At 46.0% G+C, this 20000-nt stretch overlaps 1 protein-coding gene across 2 annotated transcripts in view; it reads right to left on the bottom strand.

The window, feature by feature from the left end:
- drd2a (dopamine receptor D2a) overlaps positions 1–19762 on the bottom strand; it is a 38482-nt gene extending 18720 nt beyond the window's left edge. Inside the window, exons 1-2 of one of the 2 annotated variants that reach the window (XM_031584254.1) lie at positions 19485–19762; positions 2200–2508 (exon numbers count right to left, since the gene is read on the bottom strand). In XM_031584254.1, the coding sequence (XP_031440114.1) occupies positions 2200–2478 (279 nt within the window). In that variant the 5' untranslated portion in view covers positions 2479–2508; positions 19485–19762. Of the gene's footprint in view, positions 1–2199; positions 2509–4371; positions 4448–19484 lie in introns of those variants that run through there. The other variant, XM_031584255.2, reaches the window with a different exon arrangement.
- Between the last annotated feature and the right edge of the window lie 238 nt (positions 19763–20000).

Below are 20000 nucleotides of genomic sequence, written 5' to 3'. Positions count from 1 at the left end.
GGTTTTATTGACGGAGTTATTATCGCTCGCAAGATGTGAAGTTTCGGATTTTTCGCCTAAAATGTCATTAGTGAGTTTTCAGGAGGTATTTCACCTCTTTGAGAGATGAACGAAAGAGGATTGATTGGTTCTGCCTGAAGGTTACCTTTAGGAAGTCCTTCTCCTGTTTGAGAGATGAAGGAAAGAGGATTGATTGGTTCTGCCTTAAGTTTAACTTCAGAAAGTCCTTCTCCTGTTTGAGAGACGAAGGAGAGAGGATTGATTGGTTCTGCCTGAAGCTTTGAGCAGATGAGAATCAGTGGTGTGTGCATGTGTGTGTGTGTTCAGTGTTCTACGACCACAGACTCAAATCCACATGAGGACATCAGGTGATGAATATTTTCCACATTTAAAAAGGCATAAAAATAAGATGCTTGAACAGAGATCTCTACTAAATGTCTTTTCTCTGCTTGCTGTTTGTGCTGTGCTACAAAGGCTCTGAGTTTCAGCGCAAGAATGTCACCGCTGCACACATCATACACCGTTAGTTACACCTGATATTTACCAGACGCTGGTTATCGTGTCTCTGAACAGATCTATCACAATGCACTCCTCTGAAGATCTTCCGGGAGCTGTAACTGTAGCTGGAGCTGGTTTCTGCCATGACAGATCAAACCCTGTTGTTGTAACCCTGGACTTGAGGTTTCAAGCTGGGCTGGAATGAAGCATCTAAAAGCGCATTCAGAAAGGTCCAAGCTGGGCTATAATGAAGCATCTAAAAGCACATTCGACTCCTCCAGCGCTGGCCTGTAACAGCTGCACAAATGTGCCTTCATGAGTCTATTTGTTCCCACCGCAGGAGAGGAAAGAGCATCGGCAGCCTTTGATGACTGAGAGTGTGTGTGGCGTTGGTGGTAGACGAGACGCTGAAGGAGAGCCGAGAGGATACACACTACCTGTGATAGTCTCTCTTAAAAGGATACACACTACCTGTGATAGTCTCTCTTAAAAGGATACACATTATCTGTGATAGTCTCTCCTGAAAGGATTCACACTACCTGTGATAGTCTCTCTTAAAAGGATACACACTACCTGTGATAGTCTCTCTTGAAAGGATACACACTACCTGTGATAGTCTCTCTTAAAAGGATACACACTACCTGTGATAGTCTCTCTTAAAAGGATACACACTACCTGTGATACTCTCTTGAAAGGATACACACTACCTGTGATAGTCTCTCTTAAAAGGATACACACTACCTGTGATAGTCTCTCTTAAAAGGATACACACTACCTGTGATAGTCTCTCTTAAAAGGATACACACTACCTGTGATAGTCTCTCTTGAAAGGATACACACTACCTGTGATAGTCTCTCTTAAAAGGATACACACTACCTGTGATAGTCTCTCTTGAAAGGATACACACTACCTGTGATAGTCTCTCTTGAAAGGATACACACTACCTGTGATAGTCTCTCTTGAAAGGATACGCAGCTTAACAACACGCTCTGCATATGTTTGAACCAGAACTAGAGATGAGCAAGTGCTGGCTGTTTTGCTTTAAAGAAACCATGGGCTGCATATTAGTATTACACTATTCCAGAGAGACACCGGGAGCATGGGGTTCACTATTAGTGTTACACTATTCCAGAGAGACATAAGGCATGGGGTTCACTATTAGTATTACACTATTCCAGAGAGACACCGGGAGCATGGGGTTCACTATTAGTATCACACTATTCCAGAGAGACACCGGGAGCATGGGGTTCACTATTAGTATTACACTATTCCAGAGAGACACCGGGAGCATGGGGTTCACTATTAGTATCACACTATTCCAGAGAGACATAAGGCATGGGGTTCACTATTAGTATCACACTATTCCAGAGAGACATAAGGCATGGGGTTCACTATTAGTATGACACTATTCCAGAGAGACACCGGGAGCATGGGGTTCACTATTAGTGTTACACTATTCCAAAGAGACATAAGGCATGGGGTTCACTATTAGTATGACACTATTCCAGAGAGACACCGGGAGCTCATTACAAAAACCTGGCAGCAACGGTCACAAAACTCCACCACACACGGCACAGGACCCTGGCATATTATGGCAAATTATGTTGGCGTATTTAGGCAATATGTTGGCATATTATGGCAGCAGCTTTCTTCCAGGTAGACGACCCAGAGCGAGATGGCATATTTAGGCTGAAGCCTACCTCCAGGTAGACGACCCAGGGCATGACGAGGGTGGCCACCAGCAGGTCGGCGACAGCGAGGCTGACGATCAGGTAGTTGGTGGTGGTCTGCAGCGCCTTCTCGCGCGAGACGGCCATGCACACGAGCACGTTGCCGAAGATGATGACGAAGATGAGGAGGGTGAGCAGCAGGGCGTAGTAGTTGTACTCCTGACGCAGCGCGCCCTCCGTCCCGTTGAGGCCTGGGGTTCCATTCTGGGCTGTGCTCTCGTTGTAGCTGTACTCGATGATGACATCCATGAGCGCTCCGAAAGATGGCAGAGGGGGAGCCTAGAAAACACACACACACACACACACACACACACACACACACACACACACACACACACACACACACACACACACACAGGGTTCAGAGCAGATCTACCATATTAACACACACACACACACACACACACACACACACACAGGGTTCAGAGCCGATCTACTATATTAACACAAACATACACACACACACACACACACACACACACACACAGGGTTCAGAGCAGATCTACTATATTAACACACACACCTACACACACACACACACACACAGGGTTCAGAGCAGATCTACTATATTAACACACACACACACACACACACACAAACACACACACACACACACACAGGGTTCAGAGCAGATCTACCATATTAACACACACACACACACACACAGGGTTCAGAGCAGATCTACTATATTAACACACACACACACACACACACACACACACACACACACAGGGTTCAGACCAGATCTACCATATTAACACACACACACACAAACACACACACACACACACACACACACACACAAACACAGTTCAGATAGATCTACTATATTAACACACACATACACAGCTCAAAGCAGATCTACCATATTAACAAACACAAACACACTCACTCACACACAGCTCAGAGCAGATCTACCATATTAACACACACACACACACACACACAGCTCAGATAGATCTACTATGTTAAGACGCACACACACACAGCTCAAAGCAGATCTACTATATTAACACACACACACACATGCACACACACAGCTCAGAGCAGATCTACCAAATTAACACACACACACACACACACACACACACACACACACACACACACACACAGCCAGTGTGTTGATAGCCATTTGTGCACTGCCATTGTATCCTGCCACCCTTACTATGCTTGGATAACCAACAATCCCCATGCACCAAGCCAGCCAACATAACTAAACATAACTCATCACAACTAAACACATATTAAATTCCCAAAATGAATAAATCTGGGCTACCGACAGCGTATATTGTGCTGTGGTGGAGGGGCGACAGTGGTACAGGAGGTAAAGAAGTCGTTTAGTAATCAGAAGGTTGCTAGTTCGATTCCCTGTCGAAGTGTCCTTGAGCAAGACACTGAACCCCTAATTGCTCCTGATGTGCAGTGTGCCATCAGTGTAAATGTAAAATGGGTATACATTGTAAGTCGCTTTGGATAAAAGTGTCTGCTAAATGACTAAATGTAAATGTAAATGTCTTTACGGATCCCGGGTCCAGCATGCGACATGTTGCAGTTGTGCACTGTTGTCTATCCTGCCACCCTTGCTAATCTAGCTTAAATCTACATGCACCATGTCAGCCAATCATAACTCATCAAAAACATAAACAAAACATAAACATAAACAAAATGCCCATACACCTTGCTGGACAGCTTCTCACACATATACACGTATTGGCACCGAACTCTACCCACTTACTTTGTCTCTTTCTTCTAGACTAGCTGCTGTAGTCTCCCCACCTGATCTACTTGTAGAAACCCTCAGCCTACACCTACCCACCTCCACCACACTGTCATGCACTTATTCTACCATCGACATAGTTTTCTGTTTCATTACTCTACCCACCCTTGTAATAGTAACCTTACGAGCACACTGCATACCCACTAAGCTGTAATAGTAACCTTACGAGCACACTGCATACCCACTAAGCTGTAATAGTAACCTTACGAGCACACTGCATACCCACTAAGCTGTAATAGTAACCTTACGAGCACACTGCACGCCCACAAAGCTGTAATAGTAACCCTACGAGCACACTGCACGCCCACTAAGCATGACACAGCTGTGGCCTGGATCTGCCTGCACTGGTCACTGGTTGTCCATACCACATGACAGCTGCTCCGCAGCGACAGCTCTAGTGCTGCTCCTCAGTCACTCTTCTCCACTGGCTGGTCCGTCATGTAAACTAGTCCCTCTTATAAACTGGTCCTTCATGTAAATTGGTCCTTCTTATCAGTGCCGCCGCTCCCATAACGCGAACTACGCGCTGTGCGTAGGGCACCAAGTCCTGAGGGGGCACCAAAAAATCATCATAGTTATAATAATTATAATGCCGATATCATTTCAATATAGAAATATTAGGCACCTTTTAGGCATGTATATCATAAAACAGGCAGAACAAGAGATATATTTAATTGCTCAAAAAAGTTACGATGGTGCCCCCCCCCCCCCCCCCCCAAAAAAAAACTAATACACACTCAAATTCCCAAGCTCGCCGTGGGTGCCCTTTCCTATCTCAGTGGCCTGACGAACGTTGACAGTAAGCTAACTTTTCGAAAATGGCCTCAAAAAGACAACAGGAGTCAGGGGCAGAAAAAAAGAAAGAGAAAGAAACTGCGAGATGATGCCCGTGCATCACTTTCAGGTAAGTCCATGTTTAATCATTGTTAAATACGGGAAATGTGCTGCTAACTTAATGGTTAGCCTATGCATACACCTCAAACTAGCTGACGTTATTGCTAATGTTAGCACACTCAAATATGTTATAACTTAGGTGCAAGTAGGGTCGCCAACCGTCCCGAATTGTCCGGGACATCCGGAATTATGGGTGATTTTGATTTGTCCCGTCAGGGTATTCTAATTGTATCCGTGAAAAGAGAAAAAAGTTAAGTGTAATCTGTGCCCTGGAGACAAGCGCCTCTCAACTGCACTTGACTCCACAAGCATTTGTTACTCCAACACGAACAGGTAAAACTTGTAGCGATAGATCATCATGCCTCGACTGAAGGATAGACTGCCCCAACTCAAATAAATTGGAAGCTTGCACATTGACTACTGGTTGTTTTCATATTTCATATCAGCATTCTTTACACACAATGAACTGGTGTTGAATATGAACTCATGAATATGAACTCGTTCATACGAAGTGTCACAGGCACCCATTATAATTGTAGAAGTTAAATCGAGGAGACTATAACATTAGCTAGATAACTAGCTACCATTTCCTGCAAACGGAAAAATTCCATTTAAATCGTTTAAGGTTATTAAAAGTTTCCTTAACTAGCTAGCTAGCTAGCATAGCACCTAGATAACCATAGCAACCAGGAATCACAACTTTAGCTGCAAAGTTATGGATCTGTAGTGACAAGAGGTGTGTGTTTTAGCTGTTCTACATAGTGTGTTTACAAAGTAAAGTAAAATTGTGTGAATTTTCTGCTTCTAAGTCTTTGCTTTATTGAAGAAGATTGCTTACTTGTATACTTCTGCTTTTAAATTTGTATTTATGGATGACTATTTAATTCCTACAAAGATTTTGCACATCCCAATACTTGTGTGTATGTTTTGGCTGTTCTGTGTACTGTGTTTACAAAGTAGATTTTCCTTTTTCGTTTTAATAACATGTTAAACTGGCAGAAACAACGTTTTTTTTCTCGGGGGGCATCATAAAGGAGTTATGCTTAGGGCACTAAAATGGCTAGCAGCGGCACTGCTTCTTATAAACTGGTCCCTCATGTAAACTGTGAGCTGGGCGCCACCCTAAGAGAGCTTTAATAGCTGTAACACTGGTCCCTCTTATAAACTGGTCCTTCATGTAAATTGGTCCCTCTTATAAATTGGTCCTTCATGTAAATTGGTCCCTCTTATAAACTGTGAGCTGTAATGCTGGTCTTTCTTATAAACTGTTAGCCGTAACACGGGTCTCGCTTATAAACTTGTCTCTCTTATAAACTTGTCTCTTATAAACTTGTCTCTCTTATAAACTTGTCTCTCTTATAACCTGTTAGCTGTAACACTGGTGTCTCGTATAACCTGTTAGCTGTAACACTGGTCCCTCATGTGAGCTGGGCGCCAGCCTGAGAGAGCTTTGATAGCAGTTGAGCTATAAGGGCCCAATCCATGCCAGACCATCAAAGATCTCTTAAATTACACATGTACAGCCACACACACCCAGACACACGTACAGCCACACACACACACACACACACACACACACACACACGTACAGCCACACACACACACACACACGTACATCCAGCCACACACACATAAATATGCGGACATGTATACATCCCTACCCACCCCCTCACCTCATGTTGGTATTCATGCCAGAAAAAACAAGCTAAGCCAGGGGTGTCAAACTCAAATACACAGAGGGCCAACATGAAACACTGCGTCCAAGTCGAGGGCTGGACATATATAAACATAGAGATCAAATATCAGAATAAAATAAACATCAGTGCCATTCATTTCTTATGCCTCTCTTTTCTGCACATCGCAGTCCCACAAGATTTGGATACGTCTTCAAAGAGATCTTTCCCCGTAGTTGTGCCATGCATTGATTTAAATCCCAAAAGTTTGTCTATAAAGCACAGAGTTGAGTCCACTCCACGGATGAAGATTGACAGCTGGGCAGTATCAGATGTGTCGCTGCTCTCATCCACAGCAAGGGAGTATGCAATGAAATCTTTTCCCTTTCCCATCAGCTGTTGTTGTAGATCGGTGGCAAGGTCACATACACAATCAGCAACGGAGTTTCTGCTAAGGCTCACATTTAAAAATGCTTGTCTTTGATCAGGGCAAACGATGTCGCAAAACTTTTATCATGCAGTTCTCCCTCGGTAAAGGGTCGGGCTGCTTTAGCGATCTCCGCTACTACAATTAAGCTTAATTTGTGATTTAGCTTTTACGAACACAGTCTGCTATGACACCAGCCTTCTTTTCTAATCCTTCGATTCTGTTTCATGTCCAGATGTTTGTACCTGTCTTGGTGTTTCGTTTCATAGTGCCGTCTTAAATTATATTCTTTCATTACAGCCACATTGGCTCCGCACACAAGACATACAGGTTTGCCCTTTACATCGGTAAACATATATTCTGCCGCCCACCTTTCTTGAAAACCCCTGTTTTCAAAGTCCACCTTTTGTTTGGCCATTTTTTGGGGGGAGAGAGACAGGCCGCAAGCTAAACTTTGACTTCAGGTGATGAGGCTGCAGACAGTGGGGCAAGGGCTTGCGCTTGCGGGCCTAAATTAACGTAAGCAGTGCATTGTGGGACTTGCAGTATTAGTGGTCTGTGCGACATACCGGCGGCTCCAGCTCTGATAGACATTACATATTATCTGGCAGGCCAAATTAAATTACACTGTGGCCCATTCAAATCAATGGAACATTTTGCAACATTCTTAGGAGCCGGAGGGCCGGATTAAATCGCTTGGCGGGCCAGAGTTCAGCACATGTGAGCTAAGCAATCACACAAGCCTGCCTCTCACACAAGCCTGCCTCTCACACAGGGCCTCTCACAAGGGGCCTCTCACCACCTGTTCCCCAGCAGGGCCAGTGGAACCCAGAACAGTGCTGAGTCAGAATCTGAATCAAGGCAATCACAGTGCTGAGTCAGAGTCCCTAGCCACTGAATCTGAATCAAGGCAATCACAGTGCTGAGTCAGCTGGGCCAGCAGCATCAGCAGAGTTATAAGCAGAATGTTGCAGTCTCACTAAAACCCCAGTGGCAGCAAGGACAGAAGATGACAGCCATGAGCCAACAGTGTCTCCATGCTCCTTGTGTTCAGTCTGCTGCACCACAGATGCCTTTGCCTGAGGTGTGTGTGTGTGTGTGTGTGTGTGTGTGTGTGTGTGTGTGTGTTAATATGGTAGATCTGCTCTGAACCCTGTGTGTGTGTGTGTGTGTGTGTGCACCACAGATGCCCTTTGCCTGAGGTGTGTGTGTGTGTGTGTGTGTGTGTGTGTGGCTCTCTACAGGGCTGGGTTCAGTGCATACTGTGGGTTTATACACGAAGGAGGCAACACTCCAGGAAAACAATTAGGTTTGGTGAGGAAACTCCAAACAAGGCGCTGGTCTGCATGCCAGGACCCGGCAGAAGGTGATGAGCTGGCTGCCCTCCTGCAACACATTTGTAAGTGTGTGTGTGTGTGTGTGTGTGTGCGTGTGTGTGTGTGTGTGCGAAGGGGGGGTGTGTGTGTGTGTGTGTGTGTGCGTGTGTGTGTGTGTGTGGTGAGCAATGGTTCACTGACAAACTGCAGCCACTCGATGTGAGCGCTGCTCCTGCTCTCACCTCCCTGTCTTACAAGCTTCCAAACCTGTGTGTGTGCGTGTGTGTGTGTGTGTGTGTGTGTGTGTGTGTGTTAATATGGTAGATCTGCTCTGAACCCTGTGTGTGTGTGTGTGTGTGTGTGCACCACAGATGCCCTTTGCCTGAGGTGTGTGTGTGTGTGTGTGTGTGTGTGTGTGGCTCTCTACAGGGCTGGGTTCAGTGCATACTGTGGGTTTATACACGAAGGAGGCAACACTCCAGGAAAACAATTAGGTTTGGTGAGGAAACTCCAAACAAGGCGCTGGTCTGCATGCCAGGACCCGGCAGAAGGTGATGAGCTGGCTGCCCTCCTGCAACACATTTGTAAGTGTGTGTGTGTGTGTGTGTGTGTGCGTGTGTGTGTGTGTGTGCGAAGGGGGGGGGTGTGTGTGTGTGTGTGTGTGCGTGTGTGTGTGTGTGTGGTGAGCAATGGTTCACTGACAAACTGCAGCCACTCGATGTGAGCGCTGCTCCTGCTCTCACCTCCCTGTCTTACAAGCTTCCAAACCTGTGTGTGTGTGTGTGTGTGGTGAGTCTTTGTTCAGCAGAGGAGCAGCAGTATCTCTCTCACCTGTCCATATTTATACATCCTACAGCAGCAGCAGCATGTGTGAGTGTGTGTGTGTGTGTGTGTGTTTGTGTATGTGTGTGTGTGCAGCTCCTACAACCGTGTCTGCAGATTCAGCTCAAACTCAGTAGTAGGTCACATGTCAAAATCAGCTCTAAAATGTTCCCACCTGAGAGGACGGCTCCGATCTCTTTGGCCTCCCCAGCTATTTGTGCACACACACACACACACACACACACACACACACACACACACACACACTGTATCCTCTACTCTTTGGCCTCCCCAGCTATTTGTGTCCCCGCTGCAGATGGGAGAGCATTTAGGAATGTTCCTGAACAGGATTAGCATGCGCACATGACAGTAACTATCTTTATTTTATATGGAACGGTTCATAAAGATGAAAGATAGCCACTAACTCTCTCTCTGAGATCACCGAAGACACTCAGGCAGGACATCCTCACACACACACACACACACACACACACACACACACAAACAAACACACACACACTTCCACACTGACTAGGCACCGCAGCCTCTATTCTTTCCTAAACAAGTGATCCACTATAGCAGGAGATACCAACACATCACGGCCCACAGTGTGCTAGAGAATCGTCAGTGCTACAAGATATGATGAGCTATATGATAAATAGCTCCCTGTGACCTTTCACTGATGCATCGGAAGGTCTTAAGTGGCTCCCTTTAGAAGAGGCACAGGCTGAACTGCCTTTAAGAACATGAGAAAAGGCAAACAAGAGAACTGCCTTTAAGAACATGAGAAAGGGCAAACAAGAGAACTGCCTTTAAGAACATGAGAAAAGGCTAACAAGAGAACCGCCTTTAAGAACATGAGAAAAGGCTAACAAGAGAACCGCCTTTAAGAACATGAGAAAAGGCTAACAAGAGAACCGCCTTTAAGAACATGAGAAAAGGCTAACAAGAGAACCGCCTTTAAGAACATGAGAAAAGGCTAACAAGAGAACTGCCTTTAAGAACATGAGAAAAGGCTAACAAGAGAACCGCCTTTAAGAACATGAGAAAAGGCTAACAAGAGAACCGCCTTTAAGAACATGAGAAAAGGCTAACAAGAGAAACAAGAGATGGCTGGCATGAGACACATCATTGTAAAAGTGTGTCTGCAAAGGAATTGAATTGTCTGGGAGTGTCTGGACTCTCTTAGTGCTAACAATTGCAAAAACCAAACATAATGCAACAAAACATCAGAACCGACCCCAACATAAGTAAACACTAAACAAGGAAATAAAAACGGCAGCAAACACAAATCATCAGTTAACATTTGGCTAGCTAAGCTGCGCTTCAGTACTATGCTACTTAAACAGGACGTTTTGGAGTTTAACATGCAACTATGCGCTAACTTGAGTATGATTGCTGTGTAACAACAAGTACAGGTTCAACTGATTCAAAGTTAAAATGCCTGGAAACTGGAAGAACGATCTAGAGATGTACCCAGAACCAGAGGCCGTCTATAAAGCCTAGATATTCTCTGCCAGAATACATAGTTATTAGGCGTATATACTGTATTTCTATATAATTTCTATATAATTCACTTCTGCCAAAAATAAAGGTTTTTTTCCTGCAATATAAAAATGAATATAGAAATAAATCATAAGACCCTTCCTTCCTAGATCCTGTCTTTATTTAAGTGTTTGAAAGGGATGCCAGCTAGCAAACAAACAGCAGTACCAGCTAGCAAACAGCAACATCAGCTAGCAAATAAACAAACAGCAATACCAGCTATCAGTCATCATAGTCAACAAACACACAAACAGAACACAAGTGAAGTCCAGATGGGTTTACCACTTACTCTAAGTTAACCTACCCAGGTTTGTCACTAAACCACTTACTTGGAATAGCCCCAAATGGGCTTTCACATGTAAACAGATTCTTTGTTTGTTTGTTTGTTTATGTGTATGGTTGGACCAGTCAAAGCCATTCTGAAGTCCTCTGAGGGTGTTAATGAGAATATATCTCACATTTGCAGGGCTTTTTGCGGAAGCCGTCTCAACCTATCTCTGTAGCTAGGGCTATATCTCATGGGGCTATATCTCATGTTCGCAAGGCTTCTCTGCAAAGCAGTTCACACAGTTGGAGATCAATAACGTCTCTCTATCACCTGTTCACACTTGCAGATAAAGCTAGCGCCAATCAGTAGCGGTCAGACAACTCTAATTAACACAGGAGCTAATACACACACACACACACACACAGAGTTACCACAGAGCACACTGAAGCAATAATAAGTAATTCACATTACACTGGACACAAAAGGAGGGCAATACACACACAATTCTAATTTAGAACACAGAACACAGTTATCCACACCATTCTAGCGCACAGCATGATGGGAACCAACTCAGAGTCTCTTTAAATACGCACACGGAAGCTCCACTACCCCTTGCATGTTACACTACATTAGGAATAAGCATACTGTCAAAATCAAACAGCAGTATCGTTCTGTGCAGCAATTGGTCAATACGTTAAAGTAATGTTGTTTAGAGTGATCTACTGTTTAACGTATACAAGTACCAGTAAGACTATGGTAAGATGAAAGACTGAAATGATTGGACCTCCAAACATTAGCCCCTCCCAGTGGTTCTTTCTCAGCCCACTCAGCTCAGGGAGAACCAACCTCAAAGAGAGAACCAACCTCGAAGGGAGAACCAACCTCAATGTTTGGGTTTACAACGCAACTTATTTGTAAGTATGGAGTGTTTGTACTGTTCAGCAAACGCCTCAAACATGAACTGGAGTCTTGAACTCCGACTTTGCGATGATCTTCTCTGGAGTCTCCATCATTACCAGCGAGACAGCTCACGCTTTTGGAGTCGCCATAGTAACCAGCGAGACAGCTCACACTTTTGGAGTCTCCATCATTACCAGCGAGACAGCTCACGCTTTTGGAGTCGCCATAGTAACCAGCGAGACAGCTCACGCTTTCGGCCAGGTATTTTTTTCTTGACACAGTCCTGTTAAGTAAAACCAAAAATCCTGTTCATCATTATATTGTTTTATGATATGCGATAGTACTTTAGTGTTGTTATGCAGAGAATTACTGTTATTCCCAATTGCAAATGTAAATGTAAATTCTACACATCCTACACTTGTAAATTCTACACATCCTACACTTGTAAATGTAAATATAAATTCTACACATCCTACACTTGTAAATGTAAATTCTACACATCCTACACCTGTAAACACAGCGGCACCTGCACGGCTTTATCTCTTCATGTATCTGTGCTGCCCCACACTCAGACATTCAGCTTCATACTGTCTGTTTATCAGTGTATCAGTTTATCAGTGTATCAGTTTATCAGTTTATCAGTGTATCAGTTTATAGGGGTCAGGGGTCAAAGCAGAGAAATGAAAAAATTCTGCCTCCTAACCTGATTTACTCATTTAAAAAGCTTAATTGTCAAGTTTGCTCTTTTACTGCTTTTCAATTTAAATTCAAATCAATTGCATTCGTTTATAGAGCACCATTAAACATGGACACTGTCCTAAGGCGCTTTATAGAGACCTGAGCCCCTCAAGCTTTTCACCGTAAAAGGTTGTATTCTTCCACAGAGCAGTTGTGGGATACTCCGTGTTGTGCAGGGTATCAGTTCTACAGCAAGGTGCTGTCTCAGTTATTTACAGTTTCCCAAAATGCATTTGTGATTGACAGTAATTAACTACAGAGCAGTTCTACAATAATGTACTATACAGTTCAGATTTCACACAATGTGCTAACAGTGTCCGGGAACTGATGTGGGTTTCCAGGCATAACTGCTTCGTGATTGGCAGGCATAACTGCTGTGTGATTGGCAGGCATAACTGCTGTGTGATTGGCAACTTGTTTCCTCCAATCAGGTCTTATTTCTATGCAGTGACTGGCACCAGAGAGATGGTGATCTCCAGGTAAGATCAAACGTGAGCTCCGAGCCCGGAACAATCTCTCTGGCGAGCACGGGGGAGGGGGAAGGTGATTAGTGCACGCATGGTTACTGTGTGTGCGTGCGTGTGTGTGTGTGTGTGCATGTGTGCATGTGTGTGTGTGCATGTGAGTCAAGGCTGGCGAGAGAGAGAGCCCAAATGCACATGACACCAGAGGCAGATCTAACAGCAGAAACCAGGCAGGCAAACTGAGCACAGAGTGCAAGAAGAAATGGAATCCAAAATACAGGCAGGTATAAAACAATACAACAACAACAACAAAAACAAAACTAACTGGGCGCCAGAACAAGCGAATAAAACACAAGCAAAAAGAACACAAGCAAATAGAACACAAGCAAATAGAACACAAGCGAATAGAACACAAGCAAATAGAACACAAGCGAATAGAACACAAGCGAATAGAACACAATAGAACACAAGCAAATAGAACACAAGCAAATAGAACACAAGCAAATAGAACACAAGCGAATAGAACACAAGCGAATAGAACACAAACGAATAGAACACAAGCGAATAGAACACAATAGAACACAAGCAAATAGAACACAAGCAAATAGAACACAAGCGAATAGAACACAAACGAATAGAACACAAGCGAATAAAACACAAGCAAATAGAACACAATAGAACACAAGCGAATAGAACACAAGCGAATAGAACACAAATAGAACACAAGCGAATAGAACACAATGTGTGTGTGTGTGTGTGTGTGTGCGTGCATTAAGGGTTGCATTAGTACATAATTTTACAGATGGAGTTTCCTGAATAACCTGAATGCTGGAGAAGTCCGGGCGGAGGGGGAGTGGCGTTTGTGCAGGGGGTCATTCCTCCTCTCTCTCTCTCCGTCTCTCTCTCTCTCTCTCCTCCCATTCCTCCTCTCTCTCTCCCGTCTCTCTCTCTCTCTCCTCCCATTCCTCCTCTCTCTCTCCGTCTCTCTCTCCTCCCATTCCTCCTCTCTCTCTCCCTCTCCTCCCATTCCTCCTCTCTCTCTCTCCGTCTCTCTCTCTCTCCTCTCATTCCTCCTCTCTCTCTCTGTCTCTCTCTCCTCCCATTCCTCCTCTCTCTCTCCATCTCTCTCTCTCTCCTCCCATTCCTCCGCTCCCATTCCTCCCATTCCTCTCTCTCTCTCTCTCCCATTCCTCTGCTCTCTCTCTCTCTCTCTCTCCCATTCCTCTTCTCTCTCTCCCATCTCTCTCTCTCTCCTCCCATTCCTCATCTCTCTCTCCATCTCTCTCTCCCTCTCCTCCCATTCCTCCTCTCTCTCTCCATCTCTCTCTCCCTCTCCTCCCATTCCTCCTCTCTCTCTCTCCGTCTCTCTCTCTCCTCCCATTCCTCCTCTCTCTCTCCCGTCTCTCTCTCTCTCTCCTCCCATTCCTCCTCTCTCTCTCCATCTCTCTCTCCCTCTCCTCCCATTCCTCCTCTCTCTCTCTCCGTCTCTCTCCTCCCATTCCTCCTCTCTCTCTCTCCATCTCTCTCTCTCTCCTCCCATTCTCCTCTCTCTCTCTCTCCTCTCATTCCTCCCTCTCTCTCTCCTCTCATTCCTCCCTCTCTCTCTCTCTCTCTCTCTCTCTCTCCTCCCATTCGGAGGGGGAGTGGTGTTTGTGCAGGGGGTCATTCCTCCTCTCTCTCTCTCTCTCTCTCCTCTCCTCCCATTCCTCCTCTCTCTCTCCGTCTCTCTCTCTCTCCTCCCATTCCTCCTCTCTCTCTCCGTCTCTCTCTCTCTCCGTCTCTCTCTCCTCTCATTCCTCTCTCTCTCCATCTCTGTCTCTCTCTCCTCCCATTCCTCCTCTTTCTCTCCATCTCTCTCTCCTCCAATTCTTCCTCTCTCTCTTTCTCCTTCCATTCCTCCTCTCTCTCTCCTCCATAATTGATCTTTTCCTCTTCTATCATTTTCTCGGCAGCCCTGCCTGTTTCCCCTCACATTCACAGGACTCCCACACACACACACACACTCACACACACACACACACATACACACACAAACACACACACACACACACACAACACACACACACACACACACAAATGATGCACTAAGACTGCTGAAACTGCTAAATTGCCCCCGCTACGTCAGCTCACCACGACTTCTACTTGACGTGACGCCAACAATTTCTAAAACCTATTCAGACATGAGATTGGTACTGATGAGCGAGGCGAGGCGAGGTGGTAGTGATGGGCGAGGCGTGGTGATACTGAAAGAAACCCCATGGGCCCGGGGCGGGGAGTCGGCCTTGGATGGATAGGCCTGTTGGTTTCTCCTGGGCCTTAATTGCGGTGCTGTCAGACCCAGGCGTGACACACACACACACACACACACACACACACACACACACACACACACACACACACACACACACACACACACACACACACACACACACAGACCCAGGCGTGAGCACCAGCTGCTAACTGACAAGCCTGAAGAGCTAATGGGAGTAGAGATCAACCCTCCTCTCCTTTACTCTCTGCTCCTCTCCTCTCCTCTCCTTTACTCACTGCTCCTCTCCTCTCCTCCGCTCTCCTTTCTTTTCCTCTCCTTTCCTCCTCTCCTCTCCTTTACTCACTGCTCCTCTCCTCCACTCTCATCTCTTTTTCTCTCCTCCCCTCTCCTCTCCTCTCCTCTCCTCTCCTCCGCTCTCCTCTCCTCGCTCTCCTCTCCTCATCTCTCCTCCTCTCCTCTCTCCTCCGCTCTCCTCTCCTCCGCTCTCCTCTCCTCTCTCCTCTCCTCTCCTCCACTCTCCTCTCTCCTTCTCTCCTCTCCTCTCCTCCTCTCCTCTCCTCTCTCCTCTCCTCTCTCCTTCTCTCACCTCCTCTCCTCTCTCCTCCTCTCCTCTCCTCTCTCCTCTCCTCCGCTCTCCTCTCTCCTCCTCTCCTCTCCTCGCTCTCCTCTCCTCTCCTCCACTCTCCTCTCCTCTCTCCTCCGCTCTCCTCCTCTCCTCTCCTCCGCTCTCCTCTCCTCCACTCTCCTCTCTCCTCTCCTCTCTCCTCTCCTCTCCTCTCTCCTTCTCTCACCTCCTCTCCTCTCTCCTCCTCTCCTCTCCTCTCTCCTCTCCTCTCTCCTCTCTCACCTCCTCTCCTCTCCTCCGCTCTCATCTTCTCTCCTCTCCTCCTCTCCTCTCCTCCGCTCTCCTCTCCTCTCTCCTCTCCTCTCCTCCACTCTCCTCTCTCCCTCTCTCCTCCTCTCCTCTCCTTCTCTCACCTCCTCTCCTCTCCTCTCTCCTCCTCTCCTCTATCCTCTCCTCTCCTCCGCTCTCCTCTCTCCTCCTCTCCTCTCCTTGCTCTCCTCTCCTCCACTCTCCTCTCCTCTCTCCTCCGCTCTCCTCCTCCGCTCTCCTCTCCTCTCCTCCACTCTCCTCTCTCCTTCTCTCCTCTCCTCTCTCCTCTCCTCTCCTCTCTCCTTCTCTCCTCTCCTCTCCTCTCTCTCCTCTCTCCCCTCTCCTCTCCACTCCTCCTCTCTCTCCTCCTCTCTCCATCCTTGTGCTCTTCTGTGCTCTACTCAGACCCATAATGGAATGAACCCTTACTGTAATATTATATATATGAACCCTGACTATGAAATATATATATATAGACTCACACTTACTTAGGGTTACCTAACTAACCATTAGCCTACTATACTCAGAGAGGGGGGGATAGAGAGAGGGATAGAGAGAGGGAGAGGGAGCGGATGAGAGGAGGGAGGTAGGGACAGAGAACGTGGAAAACAGAGAAAGGGAGAGGGGGGCTAAGGGAAGGAGTGAGTGAGTGAAACAGTGAGGGAAAGAGAGAGGAGTGAGGAGAGGGAGGGAGTGAGTGAGTGAAAGAGAGGAGTGAGGAAAGGGAGGGAGTAAGTGAGTGAAAGAGGGAGTGAAAGTGAGAGGAGTGAGGAAAGGGAGGGAGTGAAAGAGAGAGGATGTGAGAGGGAGACAGAGAGATGTCCAGTCTACAGACAGCTGGAAGATGGAAGATGGGCACTTGATGTATTTCCTTTCATTTGCTGTAGCTCTCAGGATGCTGCTGTGGCGTCATGGTGATGGGATTGTTCAGAGGTTCATCAACATGTGGAGAGAGAGAGAGCGAAAGAGATGTGTGTGTCTGTGTGTCTGTGTCTGTGTGTGTGTGTGTGTGTGTGCCTGTGTGTGTGTCTCTGTATGTGTGTGTGTGTCTGTGTGTGTGTGTGTGTGCGTGCGCACGTCTGTGTGTATGTGTGAGAGAGAGACAGATTGAGTGACCCCACATGAAAAGGATAAAACACGATAAAAAAACAAATATGTCACTCACATTCAAAGGCGCATTGTGTTACCTCCTGGTATGTGCCGTATAAATAAAGTTTTATTTAATTTAATTTAATTTGATTCATAAGGGTTTCTCCTCACCCTCACTCACGCCTGACCGGTGCCAATGGAGCAGGATGAGAGAGTCTGGACCACTACAAGCACATCTCTGACCTGATCAAACCTCTCTCTCATAACAGGACGAGGGGAGAGTCTGGACCACCGATAGCCCATCTCTGACCCGATCAAACCTCTCTCTCATAACAGGACGAGGGGAGAGTCTGGACCACCGATAGCCCATCTCTGACCCGATCAAACCTCTCTCTCATAACAGGACGAGGGGAGAGTCTGGACCACCGATAGCCCATCTCTGACCCGATCAAACCTCTCTCTCATAACAGGAGGATGAAACTAATAAAATGATCTTATAAATCTCCCAGTCATATACATTAGTGTCTACATATACAGTGGGGAAAATAAGTATTTGAACCCCTGCCGATTTCGCAAGTTTGGCCACTTGCAAAGAAATGTGTGATCTATAATTGTAATGGTAAGTGTATTTTAACAGTGAGAAATAGAATGTCAACAAAAAAAATCCAGAAAACTGCATTTTACAACATTTATGACTTAATTTGCATTTGATGCAGAAAATAAGTATTTGAACCCCTAGCAAAACATGACTTAGTACTTGGTGGAATAACCCTTATTGGCAAGCACAGACGTATTCTATTTCTCACTGTTAAAATACACCTACCATTACAATTATAGATCACACATTTCTTTGCAAGTGGCCAAACTTGCGAAATCGGCAGGGGTTCAAATACTTATTTTCCCCACTGTAGGTCTGCTAGAGCAGAAGCCAAACACTCAGCAGACACAAAAACAATGAATCTGGAAATGAGTTAGGGTTAGGGTTAGGTGTCAATTCTACATTCACCTTTACATTCAACTCTACATTCAACTCTACATTCAACTCCACATTCACCTCTACAGACAACTCTACAGACAACTCTACATTCACCTCCACATTCAACTCTACATTCACCTTTGGGGGGGCTGCTACATCATACCTCAGTATGTCAGTCACCTGTCCACGTGCATATCTACAGCTCCAGTCAGTGCACTGCAAGTGCAGTAGGAGTCTGCCTGTGATCCTGCATCTGAGGGACTGGCACACACAGACACACACACACACACACACTCTCTCTCTCTCTCTAACACACACACACACACAATGTAGACATGTAGACATGCCTAACAGCAATGTACACCAGACAGTCCCTGGCAGCATCCCATACACTCATACCTGCACAGCACGCGCACACACACACACACTCACACACACACACACACACAAACACACACACACTCAGCTGAGCTCATCCTCACAAATACATATGTTAACATGCTGATGCTGAGTGCCCAACCTCACCAATACACACACACACACGCGCACACGCACACACACACAGCTCACCTCTCCTTAAACAAACACACAAACACAAGCACACACTCCGACACTATGCAGCCAACTCATCTTTACACACAGACACACACACAAACTAGCACATTAACGCACCCCTTACGTAGACACCAGGGCAAAGCATTCCACCTCATGGTTATTCACACACACTTCAGCAGCGGCTCTCAATGAGAGACACTCGGAGCAAAGTACAGAGCCAGCCCACAAGCACACCTTGAGCACTTAATCACACACCTTAAATGATAGAGGAAAATACACTAATGTATACACACACACATACACACACACTCACACACACACACACACGTCCACAAACACTCATAACAATAAATACAGGAAGACACATTAGATGGGAGAGGAGAGAAAGATGCAGAGACATAAGGATAGGGATGGTTAGACACAACACACACACACACACACACACATGCGCGCACACACACACACACACACATGCGCACGCACACACACACACACACACACACACCAGAACAGCACTTTACACTTTTATAACCAATTGAACCAGATTCCTGTATCGCAGTTCAAGATGGTCAGATGATGAAACAAGACCTGTGGTTGTGCGTTCAGAATTCCAGTTCCCCAAAACATGCACACACACACACACACACAAAATGCGACTGTCCTACCTTCACGCCATAAGTTTGATTACACCTATTAGCAATCCAGAGTATTCCTAAGCGAAAGTCGCAGTCACATCCGTGTAATTGGCTTCCCTGCACAGAGTACCACTTTGCAAAAATAAAACCAAAATCTCCGTAAGCCGGTTGGTGTTCATGAGAAAGCACAGAGGCGAAGTAGAACTCTCTGATAAGACCGTTTATGCGAACATCCCACGTCTTCTGTACATTCAAGGGCAGCTGGACTAAACTCGAGCGGTTGCCCGTAGTTGCTGGATGCGCGAGGGCGCGCGGTTGCTCTCAGCGCGTGTGAAACGGATCGCGGAGGGGAGCTCGAGAAAGTGGAGATGGAGGCGGGGCGAGGAACAGCACTTACAGCCAGATGCTCATCCACTGCCAATCACAAGGGTCTATAGGTTTATCTACTTTATTTTAGTGTTGAACACAAAATGTACCACAGCTTAACATATTAGAGTAATTCAACCCACAGTCTGCAAGCTTTAAATGCCGTTGAAATTGAAGGAG

Source organism: Clupea harengus, chromosome 17 (genome assembly GCF_900700415.2).
Source record: "Clupea harengus chromosome 17, Ch_v2.0.2, whole genome shotgun sequence".
Classification (NCBI taxonomy): Eukaryota; Metazoa; Chordata; class Actinopteri; order Clupeiformes; family Clupeidae; genus Clupea; species Clupea harengus.
Note: the sequence above shows the minus strand (reverse complement) of the source record. Positions and strands in the feature narration are given on the sequence as shown.